General features: G+C 37.7%; 1 protein-coding gene across 8 annotated transcripts in view; it reads right to left on the bottom strand.

Moving 5' to 3' along the window:
- ntng1a (netrin g1a) overlaps nt 1-25,464 on the bottom strand; it is a 118,396-nt gene that overhangs the window by 45,235 nt on the left and 47,697 nt on the right. For all 8 annotated transcript variants that reach the window (XM_059524947.1, XM_059524953.1, XM_059524946.1 and 5 more), the window contains exon 3: nt 18,292-18,935. In XM_059524947.1, the coding sequence (XP_059380930.1) occupies nt 18,292-18,935 (644 nt within the window). The remainder of the gene's footprint in view (nt 1-18,291; nt 18,936-25,464) is intronic.

Here is a 25,464-nt window from a genome sequence, read left to right as displayed (position 1 = left end):
TGTCCATTTAATGAAAGTCAATGAGCAAAAACAGTCCAATATAATTTTCAAAAAGTTCAAACAATCAAATGTTCTTAGAAATACCCTTATTTGTGTTGCACAGAAGAAAGAAGATCATACCATTTTGCAATTACATGATGTTCTCGTTAAGAAGGTTCGGGAGGAGCGTCAGATACTTAGCCTAATCAACAAAGGTGGACCACAATCTAGTAATCAATCCCACAGTATAAATATCGCTGACTTACCTCTATCCATCGATGGTTAATCAGCATCCCTCCTCCACCCCATCTCCTAACTTCGAGTTCACTTTATAATTAGACGGGGAAGGGGGGGGGGTACTCTAGGCTCGGGCCATTCCCAAGCTCGGAGCCCTTTCCCGGACAGCACGCCAAATACGCATACCATACCTCAGTTAATTATATGTAAGCGTGAATTCGTGAAATAAGGGTGAGTAAATGATGACTGATCTTTTAAGGTATCCCCCAGATTTTGGTTAACTTCCGCATCACCCTTTTCTAAATCCTTTACTTCCATTCACTTGCTTTGTTTTTTATGTCTCTCCACAGCATGTATCACTAATCCCACTACATCTGCCTTTCCACCCCATCAAGGTAAAGTCAGATTTTCCCTTCTCTGTAAAGTGTTTACTTCTCCAACCACTGTAAAGTGATTACTTCAGCCAGTTCTGACTCTTTGTGATTGGCTGTGAGCAGTAGCATGTCATAGGCTGACAAGGTGAGGCCTGAGTACCGTACCTCATTCTGAATCTGAGATAAATGAAACAGGGCATCTTGTGTGCTGACTCTAATTGCCTCCTGACAAAAGCAGACAACTGCTTCGCAGAACAGCACAGGAAGTGATAAGTGAGTGCAATCTCTCTGAGACAGATATGTGCAACTATTGCTTTTTGCTAAACTCCATGGACTTGACAGCCAGAGAAGTTACATTCAGGGACAACTTAATGCTTTGGGGAGCCGAAGATGACCATCTGAGAAACCAACAGACTCCTCTGAGTTCAACTAGATGTGACAATACTTACTAAAAATGGTCTATAACAGTGGTTCCCAAACTTTTCCATTCCACGACCCACCTAGACAAGTGTAATATATTTCACGACCCACCAAAATATTAAAAAAAAAAAAAAAACAACGAGTGAAATTACTTTAAACCTAATCTTACTTAAAATTTTTATGACAGAAATTAAGTATTTAAGAAAAATAACCATTTTATTTTAGAGTACAACTGAAAATTTCACTACAAATTTACAAGTTTTAATTTTTGTTTACTGGCGTTAAAATATGTAGTGTCCATAAAAACGTGAAGCAGGCTCACTCCAGTGAAGTGTGATCTGCGCTGCTGTGTTTTGTTGCATTCATGATCCTTCCGTGTGTGTCGGCGAGAACGGAGCACAATCCAACACTTTTTTAGAAAAGCATAAGAAGCAAAGCAGAACTATCTAAAACAGTTTGGAGATTAAAATAATTGTGAAATAGGTAAAAAAAGACCGATTGAACCTTTTAATGACATTGCTCTGAGACCTTCAAAACACGCAACGCACACGGACTTAATTGCAATTTGAAAATCACACTAAGGATATTGCAGTTCATTATTAATGTTGGTGGGCTATATCGTTGTGATGAGTGGGTTCCCAGTTCCCGCCTCCTTCTTCCTGTGATTGTGAAGATTTTAATGTTTTACACTGGTGCCGAAGCCAGGGAGGAAGGAGGGGCGCGCTGCCGAAGATCCTTCGCCGCTGGGGTGAATCCGCAGTGCCATCGAGCAGGGCGAAGGAGTCTGCCGCCGAGGGTGCTCGATGTGGTGGGCTGGAGTGAGTTGCCGGGGGGGGGGGGGGGGGCGAACTCACTCCAGCCCACCGCCTCGATGACTCCTTCGTGGAAAGAGGTGGGAACCGGCGGACAATCAAACAAAGTTTTAATAACCAAATAAACACAAAACAGCGCGACAGCCCCTCTCGGATGACTGCCGTGCACAAATAAAAAACAAACACAAAATAAAACCCAGGCCTGGTCCTCTCTCGTCCTTCACTGTCATCGCTCCTCTTTTGTATCTTTCCGATCTCCTCCGTGGTTCTTGAGACCGGTGAGTGTTGCTCATTTCCCAATCACTCCACCGGCCTAGCTCTGTTCCCATGGCACTAGGCCCCGCCCCACTCGTCACATTCGTGCAGCCCTAGACTGAACTGTGTTAGTGTCTGTGTGTCATTGAAACGCAAAATTAGCTGCAGCCAAGTGACTTTGTGCGACCCACCTTGTTCCATTCCGTGACCCACGAGTGGGTCGCGACCCACAGTTTGAAAACCCCTGGTCTATAACAACCTGCACCACATTAACCCTCTCACTCAACCGTTAATGAGCAACAAACATGACAATTTAAATGGCCTTTGTGAATATTTAATATTTTTGGGATAGTTCACCCAAAAATGAAAATGTGATTTTTATCTGCTTACACCCCGGGGTTCCAAGATGTTTCTTCAGTAGAACACAAATGGAGATTTTTAACTCAAACTGTTGCAGTCTGTCAGTCATATAATGTAAGTGGATTGAAGTCTCGGCTCTGAGAATCAGATTCAGATTCAGATTTAAGTAGCTTTATTGGCATGGTAAAAAAAGTCTCTTTACACTGCCAAAGCATGGAAACATTTAAATAGACATTTAGCACAAAATATACATACAGTAAGAATAGAAGTACATTATATGGCATATAGAGTCTATATATGTGACCCTGGACCACAAAATCAATCTTAAGTGTACATTTTTCAAAATTGAGATTTATACATCATCTGAAATCTGGATAAATGATCTTTCCATTGATGTTTGGTTTTGTTAGAATAGGACAATATTTGGTCGAGAAACAACTATTATATGCTAATGATTTTTGGCATAATAGAAAAATCTATTATCTTGACCCATACAAATGTTTTTTTTTTTTACTATTGCTAAAAAAAATATACCCCAGCGACTTAAGACTGGTTTTGTGGTCCAGGGTCACATATCTGTATACAGTAAAATGAAAGTACTAATAAAAATTATAATAAAGAGACAGGAGAAGGATTAGATGTGTATTTTACAGTGTTTTCTTCAGGCTGTGACTTGTGGTTCTGTTCTACTGCTTGTCCTTTAATCGTGGCAGGACTTGACGTACCTTATAGCCGGCTAGAGCTTGTTGAGGTTTCTCCCAGAATGTATGGCAGTTTGTCCTTTTGTTGTATTTTTGTTAAAGTCTTTGTGCTGGTTTGTGAATTGAGGGAAGAATGTTTCCCTAATTTGTGTATAATTAGGGCATGTTGTTAAAAAGTGCAGTTGTGTTTCCACTTCATGTTGTGTGCAGTGTGGACACTGTCTTTTGGTAGCCAGGTCTGTCTGTGTCTGCATGTCTCTATAGTGAGGTATGGTCACGGAGTCTGTACATGGTCAGGACTTTTCTTAGTTTAGGCTCTGCCACTGTGATTAGGTATTCTGCCAATTTATATTCTCTGTTTAGAGACACATAGCATTCTAATTTACTTTCTTGAGCTGTTGCTTCTATCCAATGTTCCAGATATTTCTCATTCTGAGTTTATTTTTTTTTTTTTATTTAGTTTAGCTGGGGTTTTGGATTTTTAAGTCAGTTCTGAGACCAAATGGTTGAGGGGGCTTTTCTCTGGGTTTAATTCTGGTAGTTTAAGGCTTTATGGTCGAGGTTCTCAGTATGCTTTTTAGGTGCGCATGGATTTTAATGGCTTTGTTATTAATTTATTTATTTTATTATTATTATTAGTGGGTACAGACCTAGGTTTGCTCTGCAGGCATTGTGTGGAGTTTTTCATCGTACACAAAGAATATTTTTACAGAATTTTGCCTGCAGTAGTCTCTGTTAGGTGTTTGTCTTATTTGGTGAAGTCTTGGTTTGTGAGTGGATCCAGACCTCACATCCACAGAGTGCGCTTGGTTCTATAACTGATTGGAGTATTTTTTAGCCAGATTCCAAATGGGATGTCAAGTTTTATATTTTTTCTTGATTGCGTAAAAAGCTCTTTGTGCCTTGTCTCTCAGGTCGTTCACAGCCTTGTTAAAGTTTCCTGTGTTACTGATGTTTGTTCAGGGGGAAGTCGTGGCCTAATGGTTAGAGAGTCGGACTCCCAATCGAAAGGTTGTGAGTTCGAGTCCTGGGCTGGCAGGAATTGTGGGTGGGGGGAGTGCATGTACAGTTCTCTCTCCACCTTCAATACCACGACTTAGGTGCCCTTGAGCAAGGCATCGAACCCCCAACTGCTCCCCGGGCGCCGCAGCATAAATGGCTGCCCACTGCTCTGGGTGTGTGCTCACAGTGTGTGTGTGTGTTCACTGCTCTGTGTGTGTGCATTTCGGATGGGTTAAATGCAGAGCACAAATTCTGAGTATGGGTCACCATACTTGGCTGAATGTCACTTCACTTTCTGAGGTATGTATAATTTGTAGTATGTTGTTTACGGCATGTTGTTTAATTTGAAACTGTGATGTTGATTTTCGTAACTCACCCTTTTTTGAAATATCATAATTTTAGTCTTTTTAAGATTAACTGACAAGGCCCATGTCTGACAGAAGGTGTGCAGGAGGTCCAGGTGCTGCTGTAGACCCTCTTTTGTGGGTGACAGCAGGACTAGATCATCTGCAAACAGGAGATATTAAACTTTAGTGTCTAGTAGGTTAAGACCGGGTGCTGGGGACTGTCCAGAGCACGTTCGCCTCTTCTTCTTTAGCCGGTGCATGAGGCGTCTTCTTCTTGCTTTATATTGGGAATGTAAATGGTCCACTTAATAGATAGGACGCACTTGACATTGCGGTGAAAATCTATATAAATACTGTTCAGTTTCTTGCACAGACTAATTGTTTTGTGTCTTTACACATCAATGTATCGTCACGAGCCACAGGGTTTAATTTGGTTTTATGTATGTTTTATGATTCTCAAAGCTGTGATTCCATCTACTTACATTATAGGACTGACAGACTGCAACGGTTTCAGTTAAAATCTCTGTTTGTGTCTCCTACATCTTGGATGCCCAGGGGATAAGCAGTTAAACATTAAATTGTAATTTTTGGGAGATCTATCCCTTTATTGGATATTCTTTACTCTAAAGAGGACTGTGGATGTTGTCTAAGGCTCTAGGCTCACAATTATCAGAGCTTCACATTTGCTAAACAACAATGTTAGCAGGATGCAGTGAGGAGCTAAATTGGAATAAATCTGAATGACCCTGAAGCCAAACATTGCCACTGAAATTACAACACTGTATCTACAATTCATTTAACAATTTAAAGAACATTTAATTGTCCCACTTTTGTTTTATGCAGCAGTCACAAGCTATTACAGATTGTTAATGTAAGCCCTTAAGACATTCATATTATTCAGGGGCAGGGGCAGACTGGGACCAAAAAGTGGCCCTGGACTTTCTGGCCCACAGCAGCCCACCACATCAAAACGCAAACGCCCCTGTTTTGATGTAATTTATTTTTTGATATTTAAGTATACTGTTTGGGGATTTTAACCAATAGGGCAACTGATCCTCCATTGAAAAAAAAAAAAAAAAAAAAGATAACCTGCGTGCTGCAGCTGTTCATTTAGCGATTCCTAGTGAGCGATACATGTTCATCACGAGACAAACATTCTCCTAGAACTCACACTTTGCATTCAATTAACCAGTGTTGGGGAGTAACTAGTTACATGTAACTTAATTACGTAATTTAATTACAAAATAAAAATAACTGTAATCAGTTACAGTTACTAAGAAAAAATGAGTAATTAAATTACAGTTACTTCTGAAAATTTTAAAGATTACAGTGGGGATTACATTTGAATATTTACACACATCCACATACAGATGTAATTGATTTCTTTCCCAAATTGAACTGACTATTCTGAGACGTACGGCCCTATAATTTCCGCGGTGCAGAAACATAGTCTGGTTAGTAGAATCCAGTCATAAAAACGGGATTGCTATTGCCTAACACGGACGGAATATGCCACATTTTGGACAAATAAATCAAAAGTACACTTGAATCAAAGCATATGCAAAGTTTTATTATTTGCTATAAATTCAGAGACAAAGGTTACTGTTGTTAAACCATGCCACAAATTTACATATTTATTTATTTAAAAATAAATACAAATGGTAATCCATTTGCAATAATAATAATTAAAAAAAACATGGTTACTGTACTTTTACGTAATAAAAGCAGTTATTTTTTGTGAGGGAAAAACATGACTCATGTTCAGTATTAGGATTTTATATTGTAGTGATGCACTCAATTTGACATGTAGGCAATTTAGAAAGTATAGTTTTGTTAAATCTTGAGTGTTAAAGTCATGAGGTAGATGGATAACAGGGCAAAATAAAGAGACTGAAAAGAAAAAAGAAATGAAGTGAAGGTGAAGTTCAGGAGAGAACTTTTCATTATTTTGCATGTTCCCAAACTAAAGATTTAAATCTTTTTTTATATCAGGTCCATACAAAAAATAGTGTTGTCCATGAATTTGTTTGTATGAGTTTGAGATTTCCCGGTCTGAAATTTTATCCCAGTCCGCCCCATGTGGAAATGAATGAAGCAGACATGCAGACATGTGTTCAAATTTGATCATCTTAATTCAAGTGATGAAGGATTGTAAAAGTCTGACAGTATTGAGCACTGCTGTAAGGTTAAACCTGAATGGTATAAATGTTTGAAGATGATTAACAGTTGCAAATAAACATTTATTGGAGATTTTGAAAAGTAATCAAAAAGTAATCAAAAGTAATTAGTTAAATTACTTTAATAAAGTAATTGAAAAAGTTACACTACTATTACATTTTAAATAGGGTAACTTGTAATCTGTAACCTATTACATTTCCAAAGTAACCTTCCCAACACTGCAATTAACAGATGCATGAATATGCGGTAATATAAGTTCATGATCCGATTCGTGAACAGATTATTCTCTTGAGTAAATCTTTTAAAATAATCATTTATTTTGTTTAACGAAAACATTGTGGAAACCAGTGGTTCACAAACTGGATAGATCTGAGGTGCAGGGCTCGCAAAATCGCTAGCCCGACGTCCAGGGGCTATTGTGTTTTGCAGTCGGGCTCCAAAATGTATCACTGCTCTTCCCGACGGGCTATCGTGAATAGTGATTTAAAATTCGCGTTGTTCACTTGCTTGGAGGGGTGAAATGTATCGTAGTTGATCGTTTTCACTTGTTTCTAAATCTTGCTGATTCAACTTTTTTAAACAATTTGTTCAAAAACTCGTTCAAAGCACGCGCTGTGAGCAGCATTTCAGACAATGCGCGTACAAAGAATTAATTCATCTTTTGGGTATCCTAACTTCTGAATGAACAAATACACACACAATTATTTCAAAATAATTGTCTCTGCAAGTATTCTCGTAAACACAGTCAGTTATGTTTTAAGTGAACGTATACAGTGGCCTGCTGCTCAGAGAAATTTGCTGTACCAGATGAATCTGTCTCTCTCTAAATTAGACGAAAACGCGCTTGTTGGCTGCGCGATCGACTCACTCATCCATTTGCGTAGAAAAGAGATGTAATATTATGATTTCCGTCAATTAAAAATAAATAAATAATTAAATAAATAAATAAATAAATAAATAAATAAATAAATAAATAAATAAATAAATAAACAAATAAATAAATAAATATATATATCTCACACACATATATATATATATATATATATATATATATATATATATATATATATATATATATATATATATATATATATTTGTGTACCGGGCGGGCCGGCCCACATTGGCTAGCGGCCCACCGGGAAAAGTCCCGGTGCTCCAGATGGCCAGTCCGCCCCTGTTCAGGGGTCAGTGAACTAATCACAAGTAAAGAAAAGCTAGAAAAACTGGAGAGGCCAAAATCTATTCTGGGCTAATTCAACCCAAAAAGAATCTAGGAATTTCAAAATGTCTACTCGACAGACAGGTTAATTTATGTTTGATACAGCTCATGTAAAGCGTACATGACATATGTAAAAAAAAAGAAAAGGAAAAAAAAAAAACATCGAGCTGCTTTTATCCACCATGTTAATCAGTAATTTTACATATGATAAAAACGTGTACTTAATTTGGCTGGAAAATACTTGTGAATACGGCAGTCATAAAAAAAACGTACAGCAGCCCAGCCTAATAATAATTTGTCTATATTAAAAGTATTGCTCTTAACTAGGGATGTAACAATTAACTGCGAGCCAGTTGAAAATCGATTCAAAATGTGACGATTCAAAACAGTGAACAAATCGCGATTCAATTAGAGTAGGAGTTTATATGAATGTATGTCTGAGGGGAACTTACTGTCTTTAGAAAAGTTTGGATGGTTTTTTCTTTTCATCTTTCCTCTGTATAATACATATTAAAGTTCATAAGTGCAGCGCTGCTTTGTTTACAGCGGAAACCAAGGAAACGCTTTAAGCACCTACTGGCAGAGAGTGAGTCTGCATTTCATGCAGATATTTTTTATGTATAGTTTTACAAAACTGAAGTCAAACCATTCTGTTTTTGCTTTAAATTTCAGTATTATACAATCTAATTTATATTAAAAACTCCCAATGTTGCATGTATGCAGAATATTTGTTTGGATCATGATTAAAATGCAGTGGTTGCTTCTAATGTTAAATGCAAAGAGCACACAAAGTCTTATTTTGTTTATATGAAGATATTTCTTTTGTGTTATTTATAAAATCTGGGGCTTGTTTAATATTTCAATTTAGTTTTGTTATTAAAATTTACATTATATTTAAATGTGGTTATTTAGCAGATGCTTTTATCCAAAGGGACTTACAAATGAGGACAACGGAAGCAATCAAAACCAACAAAAGAGCAATAATATGCAAATACTACCTGTATTATAATAGTGTTATAGTGTATTATTATATTTTTATGGTGTTATATTTCATTTTGCTGATCACACGGGGTTTAGAGAGAAGAATATGTTCAGCCCACTGAAGCTATGAATATTCGGTGTTGATTACTACTGAAGCTTCGAAGCTCAAAAAATGGTATTCGGACCAGACCAAGCATCTTCCCTACATTCAAATTTGAATTGAACTTATGCTTTCTGTTTGCTACCTTAATTGAAATTCAGGAATTAAATTGAGATCTTTTTAAATTTAATTCTGTATTGTATGAGGGGAAAACTACTCTACAAGTCTGACAATAATGGGTTTTTCTTAAAAATTTACTCAATTTGTTGGGAAAAGAGTCATTGAAATCATTGTAAAATGCAAAGACAAAGAGAAATAAATTCCTATTCATCTGCAGATTCCCACTACAGTTTACAAAGCATCTCACAGAGCAAGCACCAGAAAAGCCCTTATAAGCCTGACAGCCGAGCTCAACACATGCCAGCCATGACCATACAGACGACATGGCTCTCTCTGATGGAGTATCGCTACGGGAATTCATTTTAAGCAAAACTCACGAATCTGGCTTTACACAGCCAATCTGTTGTCTTGTTTCAAGTCCCTTTCACACAACAGCAGCAAACAGCTTGTGTTTCGGTATTATCATTCTGGAAAAACAAGGGTTTGTGACCTTCTTCGATTGCTGAATGTGTAGCGTGGCAGATGAGGGATGTATTTAAATCTTAATGTGTCGGGTCTGAGGAAGGCGGGTGAGGGGAGGTCGGAGGATATCTGTGTTGTAATGATGCATGGCTGTATGGGGCTGGTGAATTGGCCTGGCTCAGATTGCCAAGTTCTCCCCAGACGCTCTGATTAAAGACTCTTAATCCATCATCAGTGGCGGCCTGAACCGCACAGATGTGCCCAGGGTCGTAGGGCAGTCCGCGATCGGAATCCTACATCGCTTTGCGTCTTCATCTGTCCCGCACAACAGACATCAGCCCAGAGTGAGGCGAGAAATATTAGATGTAAGCATCTCATAAATTCTTAGCTAAAGCGCCTTTAGACAGAATAGATGTTCAGAACGAATGTAAAAGCTTCCCACGCATAGCTGATTGAAAGAAACTTCACTGTAATCTAAAGCAGGGTGACATACTCAAATAGAATGTGTATGTGTATGTGTATGTGTATGTGTGAGGGGGGTGTGGGGTCATCAGAGGCAGAGATGTTGAGTAAAGGTGAGGTCAGTAAGGGGTTTACTCAAAGATATCCATCAACAGTAATATTACGACCAGACCTCCCCCACTTAGTTATTAAATAGGTCATGCCTATGAATGCAGATGCTGTCAACTAAAAGAAAAAAAAGAGAAAAAGGTAGAAATTATTTCATAACACTACTCTTACAGTTTTTGTGAACACAATATTGCCTTATTCATTAAACCTTCCTATGAGTAAATACAGAAAAATTTGCACACTAAAAATGAGCTAAAGCAAAACAATCTTGGACATTTTGTCAAAACTTAATTTTATTATGTTTGATGTAATTTCATTGCTAACTGGGCAGCAGATTTGTAGTTCCTTGCATGCTTTGCATGAGACAGCATTAGGAAAGTAAATGTTGAAATCGTATAATTTTTTTTTATTTTCAGTAAAGCTAAAGACTAGGTAGTGTTTATGAAGAAGAATATGCTTTTTGAGTTAAGCTAATTTTGTGGAAAAGTATTCCTTTTTTAAATGTTTAAATAAGACATAAAATGCCTCTTTTTAAAAACTCTTCCATGAATTCACAAGCACTTTAATAGTTAAACATGTGTACAGTATGTTCATGAATTCCAGTCATTCCTAGGGAATAATCCCTAATCCCCTCCCATGAAATACAGGTACTGTATGTGAAATTATGTGAAATACAGGTATGCGAGTTACCTAAAACTATAATAGCAATAATGAAAATAATAATAATAATACATTTATACATTTTGAAGGAAATAAAATAAATTTTAAAAAACATCAACATTTATTTTCAGATAGTTTCCAAAGTATCATAACTCATTTTCTTTTAGTTAATCTTGATGTATTAAAATAAAAAATAAAAATTAACATTTATTTAAAAAGTATATATACACAATTAAAAACAACAAAACAATAAAAAATAAAAATGACAAAACCATTTTGAAACATTCATTTTGTTCATGTTTCATGAATGAGGCCAGAGAATCAAGCGACTTAACATTTAAGATGGACTTTGTACAGAGCAAGATAGTGAATAATCACGGCCCGAACTTTCCTCTTCAGAAAAAATGACAAACTTAACCCTGATTTTGACACATTAACAGAATAATTTTTGTGTTACAGTGCTAATCTGAAAGGAGGCTAATAGCTTTATTCCACTCAATGGCTTTGAATGGGATAGGGATTTTGTTGGAACCTCTAAATGGGATCAGCCTTTCCAGGGCAACACTGTGGCTTTGCGCTGTAAAAATCCTCCCATCACCTCAGTATCAGCCCTGCTTATGGTGCTAAGCTGTGTATACTTGTACACGCATGCATGGGTTTGTGTACATGTGAATTTGCACATGTCTGTAGCAAGGGACGTCTGTCTCCATGTGTTGATTTTTCACACTATGTTTGCATAAAATACAAATTCACTAAGGTTTTCTATGCTAAAAACACATAATTAATCAATTTGTGTTGTGTTTGCACACATGTTCCTTTGCTGAGCACTCTGTAAAGGAGGAGGAACAGAATAAGGGCTGTGCCATCTGTGAGTGATCAGGTCAGAGAGAGATAAAGAGAGACACAGACAGAGACGGTACGAATGAGTGGAATGCAAATCAGCTCTTCTTGGGAGGAAGGAGTCTTTGTGTCAGTGTGAGAGAAATGTGCATCTAAACAGTGATTCAGACTCACACACACTGATGCTCAAGAAATATTCACACTAATTCCCAAGGCACTTTCACAAAATACACATGAATCACTGGTCACATCAGCTGCATTTAATGTGCACATGATTTCAAAGTCGATATGTGCTACATTTGTGCTTGTAAACACACTGGCCCTCTGATTTTCTAATTGCTGGGGAACATAAAAAAATGCAGCCCCTTTCATGCGTCTGCTTTTTTTAAATGTTTTATTTATCTTAATATATGATCTTGTCAACACTTCTCTTTTAGAACACTTTCTAATTCAAACATAAGCAGCAGGTTTTTATTTTAAAAGCAACTGCAAATAATGTCACCCTTTTGATTTTGATATATTTTTAATCGCTTGTGAAATGAGTAGCTGCACTATGACTGCACTGCATCTGTTACACCTCGTTTCTATTCAGAATGCATGTTTATCAACATATCAATATTAGCCTATATTAATATAATGTTTAACTTTCCACTAAGCATCTAGGCGAAGTATTAGAAGTATTAGGAGTATTAGAAAAAAAAAACTCTTTCAAATAAATGTCTGTCTTCAGTCTAAACAGAGGATATTGTTTAAGAAGGGTCAAAGAGTTTACAATATAGGCAGACCAGTTTGCTAACACCCTAGACTATGGTCTGTCTCTCCTCTGACTGAATGTGCTGGATCAGGCAGTCGCTGGTAATCAGTAAGGGTGTCTAGAGGCATCCAGACGTTCAGCATGTTATCATTAACACAGTTCTCAGTCAGTCAGCAGAGTCCCAAAAGACACAACATTCTCTTCACGGAGAAGCGAATGCATTTCCCAGTCACTGGATGGCTGCTACATTATTGATAAGTCAGAGTGGTTCAGCTGTTCTTGTTACTTAATGTCAAACAGGTGAAATAATTATCAGCATGTTTACTAGAATGCTGGTTGCTCATAAATCTAGAAAGCAACCAAGAAATGTTGGGAAGAGTTTTTATTTTTTACAAATTTGAGGAAAACACTCAGTCTCATGAGCTTGGTTTCTTTTTGATGGACTTTCAGATACATATTTTAAATCAGTGTGTTTATTCATGCATCAACCAAAACTTCACCCTCTGTGAAACAAGTGAAAGAGAAACCACCCAAGTCACAACACTGACAGACTTTACAATTAAACACATACAAATATGCTCAAAGCAACATGTCATTTTCATATCATTTAATTATAATTACAGCTCTGTTCCAAAACCTAGTAAGCTATTTACCTAGACAGCAGTCATCAGAATTCACTGACATGCTTGTTGAAAAAATTAGATAAATATTTATTATAAATATCATCAGTATCATCAACATGTCCTTCAGTACTTAAAGTATAAATAAAATGATTTCAAAATAATTATAATTTTTTTTTCTATGAAATAAATATTTTCTTTAGTTGCTGCCTAGATAGAGTGTTCAATATATAAGGTCAATGTATATATATTTGAAAAAAAAACAAAAACATTTGATTTAATTAATTTGTTACTATTAATGATATTATGATAATATAAATAAAACATAGGTTAAATATTAGGTTATTAAGATCAATTTCTCTGGTATTGGTATTTCCTTTCTTTCTTTCTTTTTTTTTTTTATCATGACAAACCTAATATGTATTCAATAAATTAATACCAAAATGACATGATGACAGATGCCTGCTTTCTCAAGTTCTTAAAACGAAATGCTGGTATTTGATGGACATTTCTTCCAGGGTGTTGATTGAGATTAGGTTGCCATCATAAATTGCTCCTTTATAATTCATAAAATCAATTGGCCTGACAAAGAGCAGGCCAGCATTTATTCTTTTTATTTATTTTTTACAGGAGCTAATTATACATGTGAATTGCAGAATGGTTCACATGGAACAGAGATAGATTAGCCCTCCTCCTTTCAATTCTGACTAAGCATGGCAGTCACACATCAGCCCAGCAAGAAACACACACATGCACGCACGCACACACACACATCTGGGACCTGGCAGCTGGGCTAACCAGATACAGCACTCTCTGCTTATGTTTTGCCGCACAACCCTTCTTCTCTGTTCTCCCTCCTTCTACTCCTCATTTTTCTACCTCTACGGACTGCAGGTGCTCTGCTTGGGGAACTCTCAAAGCAGTGGGTATCTTATTATGGCGAGGCAATGGTGGAGAGAGACAGAACAGTGAGCCCCATGTGCTCAGACAGGAAATGCTGGGCAATATGTGAAGCTCTCTGTATGAAAGCTGGTGAAAACCACAGGCCGTGAAACACCAACAAGCAGATCTGTCATCCGTAAATAGGTTAAAGAGAGTGCACAGGTCGGGCAGAGACAGGGGGAAGAGATGCAAAAGCAAAACAAATAGATTAACCGAGAGATTTTCTGGACTGCAGGAGTGTCAGTGTTTGTTTTGTGACTTGTTAAGGTGCTTTAAACGAGCTTCTGCAGGTCTAATGGTAACAGGCAGACAAGCAATGTGTCACCTTCCATTACCTTGAGTGATGCTACCTGTCTGCTGTTCTTTCATTCTGAGAACTACAATTGTGTGCTTAAGAACAACAGAGAAGATGAGTCACAAAAAGATACTATTAGGTATTTGTGAGAACAAAAGCAATCTATTTACTTTATTTTATTATTGTTCTTGTTTTTATTGTTTCAATCCTTTTCTTATCATAAATGTTTTATACTATTAAAATGGTTCTAACAAGCATCTACATGAAAACTCTTTAGAAAACATGGATGAGGAGTGCTTAAAAAGTGGCAGTGGTTTTCAAAATCAAGGTCAGCATTTAGGCAGATGTGGACAGGGATAAGCAGATGCAAAGAACTGAACGACTAAATGCACTCATCAATCATGGGGAGAGCAGAGTAACTCTGAGGAATTGCAGGAATTAATCCTTCACCTGCATTGCATTTAATTCCCAAATCGTTGAAAGTAGAAGTCAGCTAATGCACTCTTATGAGTGAGAGGGAGCAGAAGAAAGCAGTGACAGAGATGACTGAATTCTGGGAGACTGAGAAAATAAGCTAGACATGAGTTGGCTCAAGGGATGTAGTGACAACAACTATGTATCTGCAGGGTCAAGTGTGTATTTTTACACATTAAATTGTTTACTTAGCTCAGTTGACGCCTGGAAACGGCATTTGTGAATAACATGATGACTGGATGATGAATGAGGTGCCAGAATCAATTGGGTGTGTAATTACACTTCATCATCTGGATCCCTTGTGCTCCGATTCTGTTTCTCACAGTAGAAACACACACACACACACACAGTCTCAGATTAACTGTCTGGGCAGCAGCTTCCTGATGTGTCAATGGTGTTAAGAGGTCAAATGGAATATATCTAAATCGGTGTCCATATCAACCAATATAAAAAGTTACACTGGAATTCTTCCATTTCTGTAACAATAGCACAAAATCAAACACTTTAAATAAAATCAGAGAAATGCAAATCGGATTGCAATCATCTGAGGCCGGGAGGTTTTAACATGATTAGATTAAGTTTTGTGGTGAAAGAGCATGTGGAACAGAAGATTGCTGAAACATCAGATGACCGGACCAATGAAATGTGCTGATGTGGAAGAGCTGAAGTGCCGAGCACAGCACATGAGATGGCAAGAGGAAGATACAGAGCGGAATGACTTATTCAGGAAGGGGTGGGGGGTGGTGGGTAAATCTCGAAATTAGCACAAATAGATTATCTGTCCTCCAGTTCCTGGCCTCAGCACGGCCCAAGCAGCCCGGAAAAAAAGAAAAGGAGAAAAACACATTGACTTCTCGGCGAATGACTGCCTGTCCGAGCAGCCAAGGAGAACCGCAATTAAACGATCAAGCACCGTATCATTGATCCCCGAGGGAGACAACTGTATACCGGTCCAACTAAAAATGCAACATTTTTGCACAGAAAACAGAAAAGCATTTGAAATGGAGTAATAGGTTTATATTCCTGGGTAAACGGATACATTTACACGTGATCATATCAAGAAAATATATATTTTAGATGTTTTTTTCTTTAATACATTTTATAATACATGTTAATTAAAATGTTTAACTGTGTGTATATATTTGAAAGATGTTAAAAAATATATATTTTGTTTTCATATTTAGTATATACATCCTCTTTTAGTTAATAAAGAAATGTCAAAAAGTTAATAAGCCACTGAAAGACCTGCTTTGTACCCATGCAACTACTAAAACACAGTTAATGTGGATCTGTAAGATTTGCAAATTCAATTTCTGTCCTGACTGTTTATAATGTAGGACACAATGATGCATCAATCTAAAAAGACAGTATGACAGTTGTGATTCACAAATTAATGTTGAACGAGACATTTACGCCCCTCTTTATCTTCACTGCAAGCTTACCAGGAACAGTAGGAGTTTTCAGTTCTCCTGCAGAGACTATGGTTGAGAGAGAGGGCTGATGTATAATGCATACATTATACATCAGAATGAGTGAGGGCCAGCAGTGTGTCAGAGGAGACAGAGTCAGACTCAAGCTGTTCCTCTAGGAGCCTGCTTCATCCCTCCTTTAATTACACTCTATTGATCAAACACAGATGGAGGGGGGAATGAGGGATGAGGAAGAAGAAAGAATGAAAAAGAAAGACATGGAAGGACAGGGAGAAAGAAAGGTTGGGTGTAGTTTTCAGACGGAGAGGGAGAGAAATACAATTGCTGCAGTATCTACTGTAGCATATATGTATATACAGTATATGAAATAAATTTTACTGAGCAACAGAAATTTAACTGAAAATGCTAAATATAATAATCTGTTACTGCTTTATATTTATAAATATATAGAAAGAATATAATATATAATATAGTCTATAATCACAGTATTTACAGTGACTTTACAAAGCCACTTCAGATGAAAGAAACTTTTTTTAACTGTTTCTCACACAAACACGAAGTTGCTCCAATGTATTTATACTATTAGATATTAATCTACTCTTCCAAAAAATACATACTTGACCCTCATTGCAAAATATGATATAAAATCATTATTAATAATTATAGCATCTTCGAACAAACAAACATGTACCAAAGTGTACCTTTTCCTCTCTTCTCTTTCATTTTGCTGACCTACTTACAGTAGCTCTCCTTTCTAGGACTGCATCTCGGCTACTTTGTTTCATACCGATATAGACTGAATCTCTTCTGAGATCAGGAATTCCTGTGCTTGGGGTCATCTGCCTCCTGCCAGACTCTAGTGGCTCATGCACCGTGAACATTTCAGGGGATGAAGGAGCGTATGCTTCCTGTGAGTATGTGTAGTGAGATGAATCATGATTCTCCATGACAGGAAGGCTCAGAGAAACACCCACGACAATGAGCATGCTGCTGAACTCTGGATTACCTTTTAAGAAACAAGACGACAAGTCACTGCTCTCATAAATATCCATCAGAGATGACACTCACCGATCATCACTGTGCACCATTAATGAGAACACAGCCTTGAGGGAGGTTTAAAATTTACAGCCTTCTGTGATCAACTGTCATCTTCCCCCACTAACAGGTTTAGAAACATTCACACATTCAACACACAGAATTGTACACTCCGATGAAAAGTTTGCTGTAGATTAGACTTTCTCTGTCTACATTCCGCAGTCTAATTCCTCTATAATAAACAATGTGAGAGCTAAACTTTTACAAAAAATTGTGTAGAATATACTGTACTTTGTACTATTACAAAATTAAATAAAACATAATAATACATTATTTAAATGATTATTATTAGTAGTTTTATTTCTAGTGTATTAAAATGACAGAATTTAACCTGGATTAAATACTAAAAAATAGTCTTTCTTTGAATGAATTAGCATTCTAATTATTGACCTCTAACACTAATGTGATGAACAGGCTGGGGCAGTTGCTGAACTTAATCTCGTCTCCTTGTTAAGATGAAAAGAAATGAACATGTAAAGGTGAGATGAGATGGATGCGGGTATGGCCCCTGATACGTGTATAATTAGAGAATGAACTCCTGTTTATAGCCTTGGTGTCAGAACAGCGAATTTCACAGTTTTGAGATTGATCACAGGGTGTCAAATTAGAAAGTATATTTCAGAACATTGCAACAATTCCTGACAACACAAGAGTTCAGTGAAAGGTGAAGAACAATATAAAAAAAGCATTCTAATTTCAATAAGGTTCTCATTCTGGAAAAACACACACACACACTGAAATTAAAGAGTTAATGAGAACAGTCGTTTTTGCGTGATTCCAAAAGTACATATATGCACTTACACTAAATGTTTCCCCCAGATCTTTTTTATGTATTGTTAAAAATAGTTGTAAGACCAATACAATGTAGTTCTGTCAAGCTGTTTAAATAAATAAAGCCTATGAATAAAACATTCCTCTATAAATATAAAGTGAAGTACACCTACCCTGTCTCCCAATACATAGAACTACAGAATGAGAAATAGTTTGTTAGGGAAAAAAAAGAAAAGAGCCTAAGGCAACAAACCCCAACCAAAATTTGACTGCAACTGTGATAAATGTCTTACCTGCCATGTACTTTAATGTCAGAGATGGCATAGAAGTATCTGGAAAGGTTGTTCTCATCCACCATGGTGGCGCCCGTGGCAGGCCTGAGCAGACGTATGCGCAGGTCAGTAATGGTGAAAAAGTCTCTCAGGTTCTTGGTTGTGTCCAGTTGTCCATACAGCGAGGCCATATTGTGCAGCTTGGGGCCGGCGAACAGTGCGAAGCGGTCTTTGATTTCGAAGCGTACAGTCTTGTCGTTCTTCCACACATAACCTCTGGAATATTCCTCGGTGCAGATAATGTCCAGCAATGTGTGCTGGGTAATGTCCCTCACCGTTTTGGGCTCCATAGTGAAAGCGTCAAGGCAGTCGGTGGCGTAGAACTGGTAGGGCTGCCAGCTACGTCCATAGTCCAGAGACTTCTCCAGAACCATCTGCTCCGGCCGACCCGACTCAAAAGTGATGACAATGTCGTCGGTCAGCTCAATGGTCTTGTTCCATGACAGGGTTATGTTGACAGCCAGAGGTTTAGGGTACTTCTTCCAGGAGGAGGACTGCCAGAAAGTGGTGGGGTTGCGGCCCTCAAAGTCGAACATGAGCTCAGGGGGGTGGGCCAGTTCTTCTGTGGCTGCATCACACTCGTTGTTGCACATATATGGGTTTTCCTACAAGATAAAGACAACAGTTAAGTGAGAATGCAAACAAAAGTGCTTTTAAATGAGCTTTATCATATTGTGTGCAAATTTGGGGTATAGGCTGGTTCAGGCTAATGAAACAAAGACATTTTATTTTTTAAAGGCACTGGCCTTGTTGGTACATGAGCGATATTTTGGACGTGAAGCAGTGGTTCTAGCAGTGGTTCTATTCTCCAGCTGTTGGCTAAATCCAGATAAGCACTGGCCATTAAATGCCCAAAGACTCATACATCTTTTATAGAGCCATTTAAAGCCAAGTTCCCGTATGTAGACAACCAGTAAAACCAGTCTTGTTTAGCACATAATTTATGTGAAGATTATTTCCTGTTTTAAATTCCATCAATCCATGATAATAAAGAACAAGAAAATGGAGTCTCAAAAGAAGTAAAAATGGACAGGAATTCATGTTAAAATTCTCATTAAAAAGAGAAAAATATGAAGGTCACACTGACAAAATGTGAATAATACACTCTCCTCAAGTCATTCTTTTGCATAAAGGCTACCTTGTTCTGCACCTTGAGGTAAGGACACCCAAAGGTGCACTTTTGTCAGCCACTGCTGACAGGTGAAAATATGCCACAGATCTGCAATTCATAAAGAGGCACTGAAACAAGAGTGCTGCTGGTTTGCGTGAAGATTGTATGGGCTAATGTCACTGTCCTTTTACACACTTTAGCGACCTCTGAAACTAATCAGCGTACTGGTATGTTCAGCTGCACCACATGCTGGCGTGCACTAAGCAGGGGCTCGTGGGGCTGTTATACTGTTGGGTGGCGTTGGCGTCCTCCAGGAAATACCTCTCAAGAGGAACAAGCTCCAATTTATCTGAACAAGAAACACAGCAGCTGATTAAGTGGGAGATGTTTGTCTCTCTGCGGGGATCCACAGGCCTGGACACTGGGGAAGAGCATGGTGATAAAGGATATGTGGAGAAAGGGACTGCAGAGAAGAAAATGAGTGACACAGTGGCAGAGAGGTACACAGGGAAAAAAAAGGAGTTCTTCTGTTAATAGGCTTTTCCTCTTGCCTTGTCCTCTAAAGCAATGTGACAACAAAGCCCTGACAACCATTTAACCTCTTAATTCTGACAAAGTGGCATTAATATGCTCTCCTGCCAGTCCTCTATAGCCATGGACATAGGCCTGGAGAACGATCAGACCCACCAGTGGGTCCACATGCCTCTCATTAGACCATCTTGTCAGGAGGGCAGAGCTGTTCATTCATGCTGTTCTATCTCAGCATGTGCTTCAGGCACTAGTTCTCCTATGAAGAGAACTAATTGGTGTCCTCAGCACTCTATTTTTAGCGAGCAAGCATCAATATAAGTACTGCTTATATTCGGGAGTGTGTGATTAAGTGATTTAAACAAACCCCTTCCCCAAAGAATCAAGCTAAATTAAGTTTAAATTTAGTTTGTGTTTTCAACATGAATGCAACTCCTATTGCATAGCTTGTTGAGGAGAGGTGTGCAATTAATTTTCCTCCTGGCAGGCAATAAAATGGGAAAACAAATAGCATAGACTTACACTGATGGCATATTTAGAAAGACTTGATGATGGGCAACTACCTAGCAACCAACCAGAATTTCCTAGCAACTGCTTAGAAATGCATAAAAAATAATATATATATATGAAAACCTGATTTGCTGCACAGAAATCTCCAGTCAGCTACTCACAACACCCCAGTAAAGTATGGTAAAGTAAGTTACACAATGGTAAACTCTAGGAAAAATCTTTGGAAATTTTTTTTTGTCCATATTGGGTCAAGTGACAATCAGCACATATTTGCTGCAAGATTCTTAATTTTTTTGGCTACTTAGCCCAATTTTATGAAAACAGAATATTGCGAATGACATAATGCCCACTAAAAATATAATAAGACACCAAGGCTGGTAATGAGAATAATTATGATAGATAATAATGATTTCATATTAACTGTAAAGAATCAGCCTGAGCTTTCAAACACTACAGTATCTCCATAAATAAATATATTTAATGTCCACAATCTGATTTTCTTTCCCCAACACACACACACACACACATAGACCTACACTTCCTCACAAACTTGTGTAATTTATTTATTTTCATCCAGAGGGCAGGTATCTGTAGTGTTGCATCTGCAAAAGTAAAGGCTGATATGAGGAAATAGTCTGCACAGAAATACCTTATAAAGATTAATTAATTTATTTCTTTATTTATTTCGTTTTTTAAGTCACCGCAGACCTTCTATTTATCCGAGGGACATCACCTTTAAATGCAGCCCTTGAAAAGCAAAGTTTCCAGTTTTTTCATGCCACTGAGAGCTTTAAATAAAGATTAACTCTCATTGTTAACTCACATTGACTCACATTAGAAAAACTGACATAGCTGCCACATTGACAGAGATCAGTAATTATGTTTCTATTAATCCTAAACTGATCAGGACACCCAGGATATGTGGACCAGGGATTTTGATGGCTGAGCGCATTTGGAAAAGCAGACAGCTTTCTGTGATTTGGTGCTAATGACAGTGTAAGGCTAAAAACTGTTTAAGGTTAATACCATCCACAAAGTGCTTGATGAAGTCTGATGAACAAGAAAGAGGGCCAGAGATAGAGAGAAAGCAAGGCAAGTAAAAGAAAAATAGAAAGAGATATGTGCTGCACATGCGCTGGTTCTAATCCGGGCCTGTTGTCCCCATTAAATGTGTTCTGGGTAATTTCACACCAACAAACATGCACACAGTTGTCATGAATCACCTCACACTTGCTTCCTAAACATAGCCTTGAAAAAACCCACCCGTCTTACAAATGCCGTTTGTCTGTTCAGTGCCTGGCTGAGCGTTTTTCTCACGGCTGAACTAATATCGCTGTGGAATGAAGATGTATTATCAAAGCAATAATTTGTCTCAAACAGAAGAGTGCAAATGAAAGCCATGTTAAAAGCCTGCCTCGTCACAGGCACAATCAACAGTGTATGCTTTCACTCGATAACGACTCCCATTATTTTCCTGCTGATAATCTCACACATTGCAGAATCAAGAATGACTCGTGTCAACATTTCCCAGTGCACTGAATTCTAGCATCTGCAACTTTGTGACTGCCTGGCATGGAGGGTATTGTAGCATGACTCTCAGACAGTATTAACTATAACCCCATTTGCCACTGACCATTTGAACTGCAGCCAGTGATTGCAGGGGAATTTGCATGATGTAACAATACATGGGTTGTGCACCACTCAGAATTTAATTGAGAATGCCAAATCCTGAACTGCAATTTGAATTTGAAAGTAAGGATGTTGAATTAAATCAAAATATAACTAAATAATAATAAAAAATAATAATCAGGTGGGAATTTCTGGACGAGGGCAGAAGTGAATGAGATATGACTGTCCCACTGGCAGGCAAGGCTTCAGATTACCAGATCACCAATGTGACTGAGTATAGATTTACTGTGGCTGACAGCAGACTGTGATATATAGGACCAACCAATCAAACAAACCTTTTTGTGTGACAGATGTTTGTGACATGTAACCCAGATCACAGAATACTGTCTCTGTTTCTATTTCTCTTTCTTTTCCCACTCGATGGTCCTTTGTGGAACACATATTTGCAAATTTCTACTCCAACACATCAATATGCATCACAACACAGCAAGAGTATTGTCTGTTCCATCACTTTCTTAGCATGCTTTTCACGTATTTGATTGTGGCTGTTTTGAGCTCTTCAGAAATGACAAATAGATCAATATTGTTTCATTGGAAATGAAATTACTATGCAGCGGCCACACTGAGATCAGTACTCACGTTGTGAAATCTACTATGTAATCGTTTCAGCTAAAGGAGAGCAGCGTGAAGAACGATTTCTCCTCAATCGTTTCAAATGTTAATGTCTAATCTGTCAGAGGCCATTTTGCCAGACCACACGACAGGCTCAGGTCAGGCCATTTGCATATATCTTTTCCTGGTGCTGACATGAAATGATATGTTCACATGACACGACATTAGCCACTAAATTACAAAGGAGCAAATTAGATTTTAAGTGCACGGCTTGCAGGTGTTACAAATAAACATGAGTGTCTGGTCATGTAATTTCCCTCGATCTCTTTTTCGCTTTCTGTCTCTCTCTCCCTTCCCAGAATGCGGTTAAATCCATCACTTGTGCATAAATGAGACCTTGGTGGAGGGATAGATTTCTCCAAGGCCCTCAGTTTGATTGAAGCTCATGCTCCATTTCAATCTGCCTCTGTGCTCTCGCAAGCACCTTTGAGCTCGTCCTGCAGAACGGCCACAAACGCACTTGGGCTTCACCACAACGCTGCTTGAATTCAGGAAACACAGATTACTGTGTGTAATAGACCCCAGGATAAATCCCACAAAGAATTACATTCACATTTTCAAACTAGAGGTCAGCGGGATGAAATAGCAGACAAAAAGAGAAGCCAGTTCAATCCCCACCTGCCAAATGCTTTGACACATAAACACTCTGCCTGGATTTAACATATGCACACTCATCAGCATTTTCAAAACTTTTCCCACAGGTTTTGGTGATAGTAATTATAATTCAAGAAGTTAATGAGGTAAGTGATGTGAGCTGATAAAATCTAGTTAGTGCTGCATGCATACCTACTGTATTATTATTACTCATACTCTTACAACAAACCTCTAACCTTAACAGGTAAGTAATAAAGTTTTGCCCATAGTTAATTTACTATGTGTGCTAAAGTAAAGAATCGTGAATCAATAAAATAATGCAGCTTTCACTTGATGGATGATAAAATGAAAAAAAAAAAAAAAATTCAGACCATCCTTAAAAATATTTTGGTTTGCAGTAACCGTAATAAATAAAAAAAAGGGTCAGTAGGTCAGTCTATTTTTTTTTTCAAGTTTCAATGTAAAAAAAAAAGGAACATTTTTGGTGATGATGTAGGTATGAATTTAAACAAATTAGCATATCGTGACGTCACTGACTGGGTCTTCAACCCGTGCCTTTGGGCACATAATTGCAAACCTCATTTTGATGCAGGCTATATAGACCACAAACAAATGAAAATCTTTGTCAAAAACATGTTTATTGCATGAATTTCAGGTGAGAAGAAAAAAAAATGAGGTACTGTTTTACTTGCATCCACCGCTAGGTATCAATGCAACCTACAGATGAGAGACAGTTTACTTTGCTTTCTTGGGTTGTCACTTTTGTGAAAAAAAAATCCTGTTTGATTTGAGTGACAAGTGTTCATTGAATCGATTGTAAAATCGATTTTGCATGTCAAAATAAGTTTTATACGGCAAATAACATCAAATATAGGTAATATAAGGAAGCTGCCTTATAGGCCCCGGTACTTCACAGTCCGTGTTCCATTCCATCTCGCCGCGCGCACTGCCGTGTCTACACAAATTTCGGACCCACTTTATATTAAGTGGCCTTAACTACTATGTACTTACATTTTAATTAATAATTTAGTACAATGTACTTATTGTGTTCATACATGTTTTTACATTGTAATTACAATCTGTATTACTAATTACTACATGTAATTACTACATGTAATCACATCTGTATTTAATTTCTGTAATTACATTTATAATTACACTGTTGACCCATACTTTACACCTTAACCCACCCTTAAACTTACCCATACCTCCAACCCTCTCCCTAACCTTACCCCTATCCCACCTCAATAGCAGCAAAAGTGTTTTACAATACAATATGAACACAATAAGTACATTGTACTTATTTTTTATGTAAGTACATAGTAGTTAAGGCCACCTAATATAAAGTGGGACACAAATTTCAAAGGCAGACGAGCTCGACACGCAGTATCTGCTGTCTCATCTTTCACCTCGTGTACGCTCACCGTCCGCGCGGTCTCAAAAAAAGCCCGCACGCGGATGACAAAAGGACATAATGCAGACACTGTGCGGATAGCCGAAGTCTACTTGATCTTTATCAGTGGCACACGAGATGCGATGACGATGTATGTGGCATTGCATTATAAGGTTATGTTAGCCTATCCAGTTGAAGCCACTACAAAAAAAGAGATCATCAATGTGGAGAAAATCTTGTTTACATCAAAACTGAAACCAAGCCGTTGCATATTTCGCGCATTTTCTAGAGGGACACCGTTGGACTCGCGTCTCGCACAAGAGAGCCGCATGTTTAGAAAGACATGTGAAATTAATGTATTTAATTTAATTTTCTAAAAATATCTTGAGACTTTGTGTTGGTTTTTTGTTCCCCATCCCACTGCATCTCATGTTTTTAAATGAAAAAAAAAATTCTGTGTGACTAGTTTTCCACCCTTTTTAATTATTTAACAATGCATGCATACATGAAGCTGGTTTTGTAGTTCTTTAAGCAACTTAATTTTTCAACTTAATTCTTTAAGCAACTGAAATAAGTTTTTTTAGTCATGTATTCTAATGCTTTGAATAAACATACAGTAATATTTTGCTCGATGCGCTATCTTTGAGGCCTCAGAAGAGAAGCAAAAAGCTTTTCTTCACCCTAACTGAAATTATGC

This window comes from Carassius carassius, chromosome 35 (assembly GCF_963082965.1).
Source record: "Carassius carassius chromosome 35, fCarCar2.1, whole genome shotgun sequence".
NCBI classification, from domain to species: Eukaryota; Metazoa; Chordata; class Actinopteri; order Cypriniformes; family Cyprinidae; genus Carassius; species Carassius carassius.
Note: the sequence above shows the minus strand (reverse complement) of the source record. Positions and strands in the feature narration are given on the sequence as shown.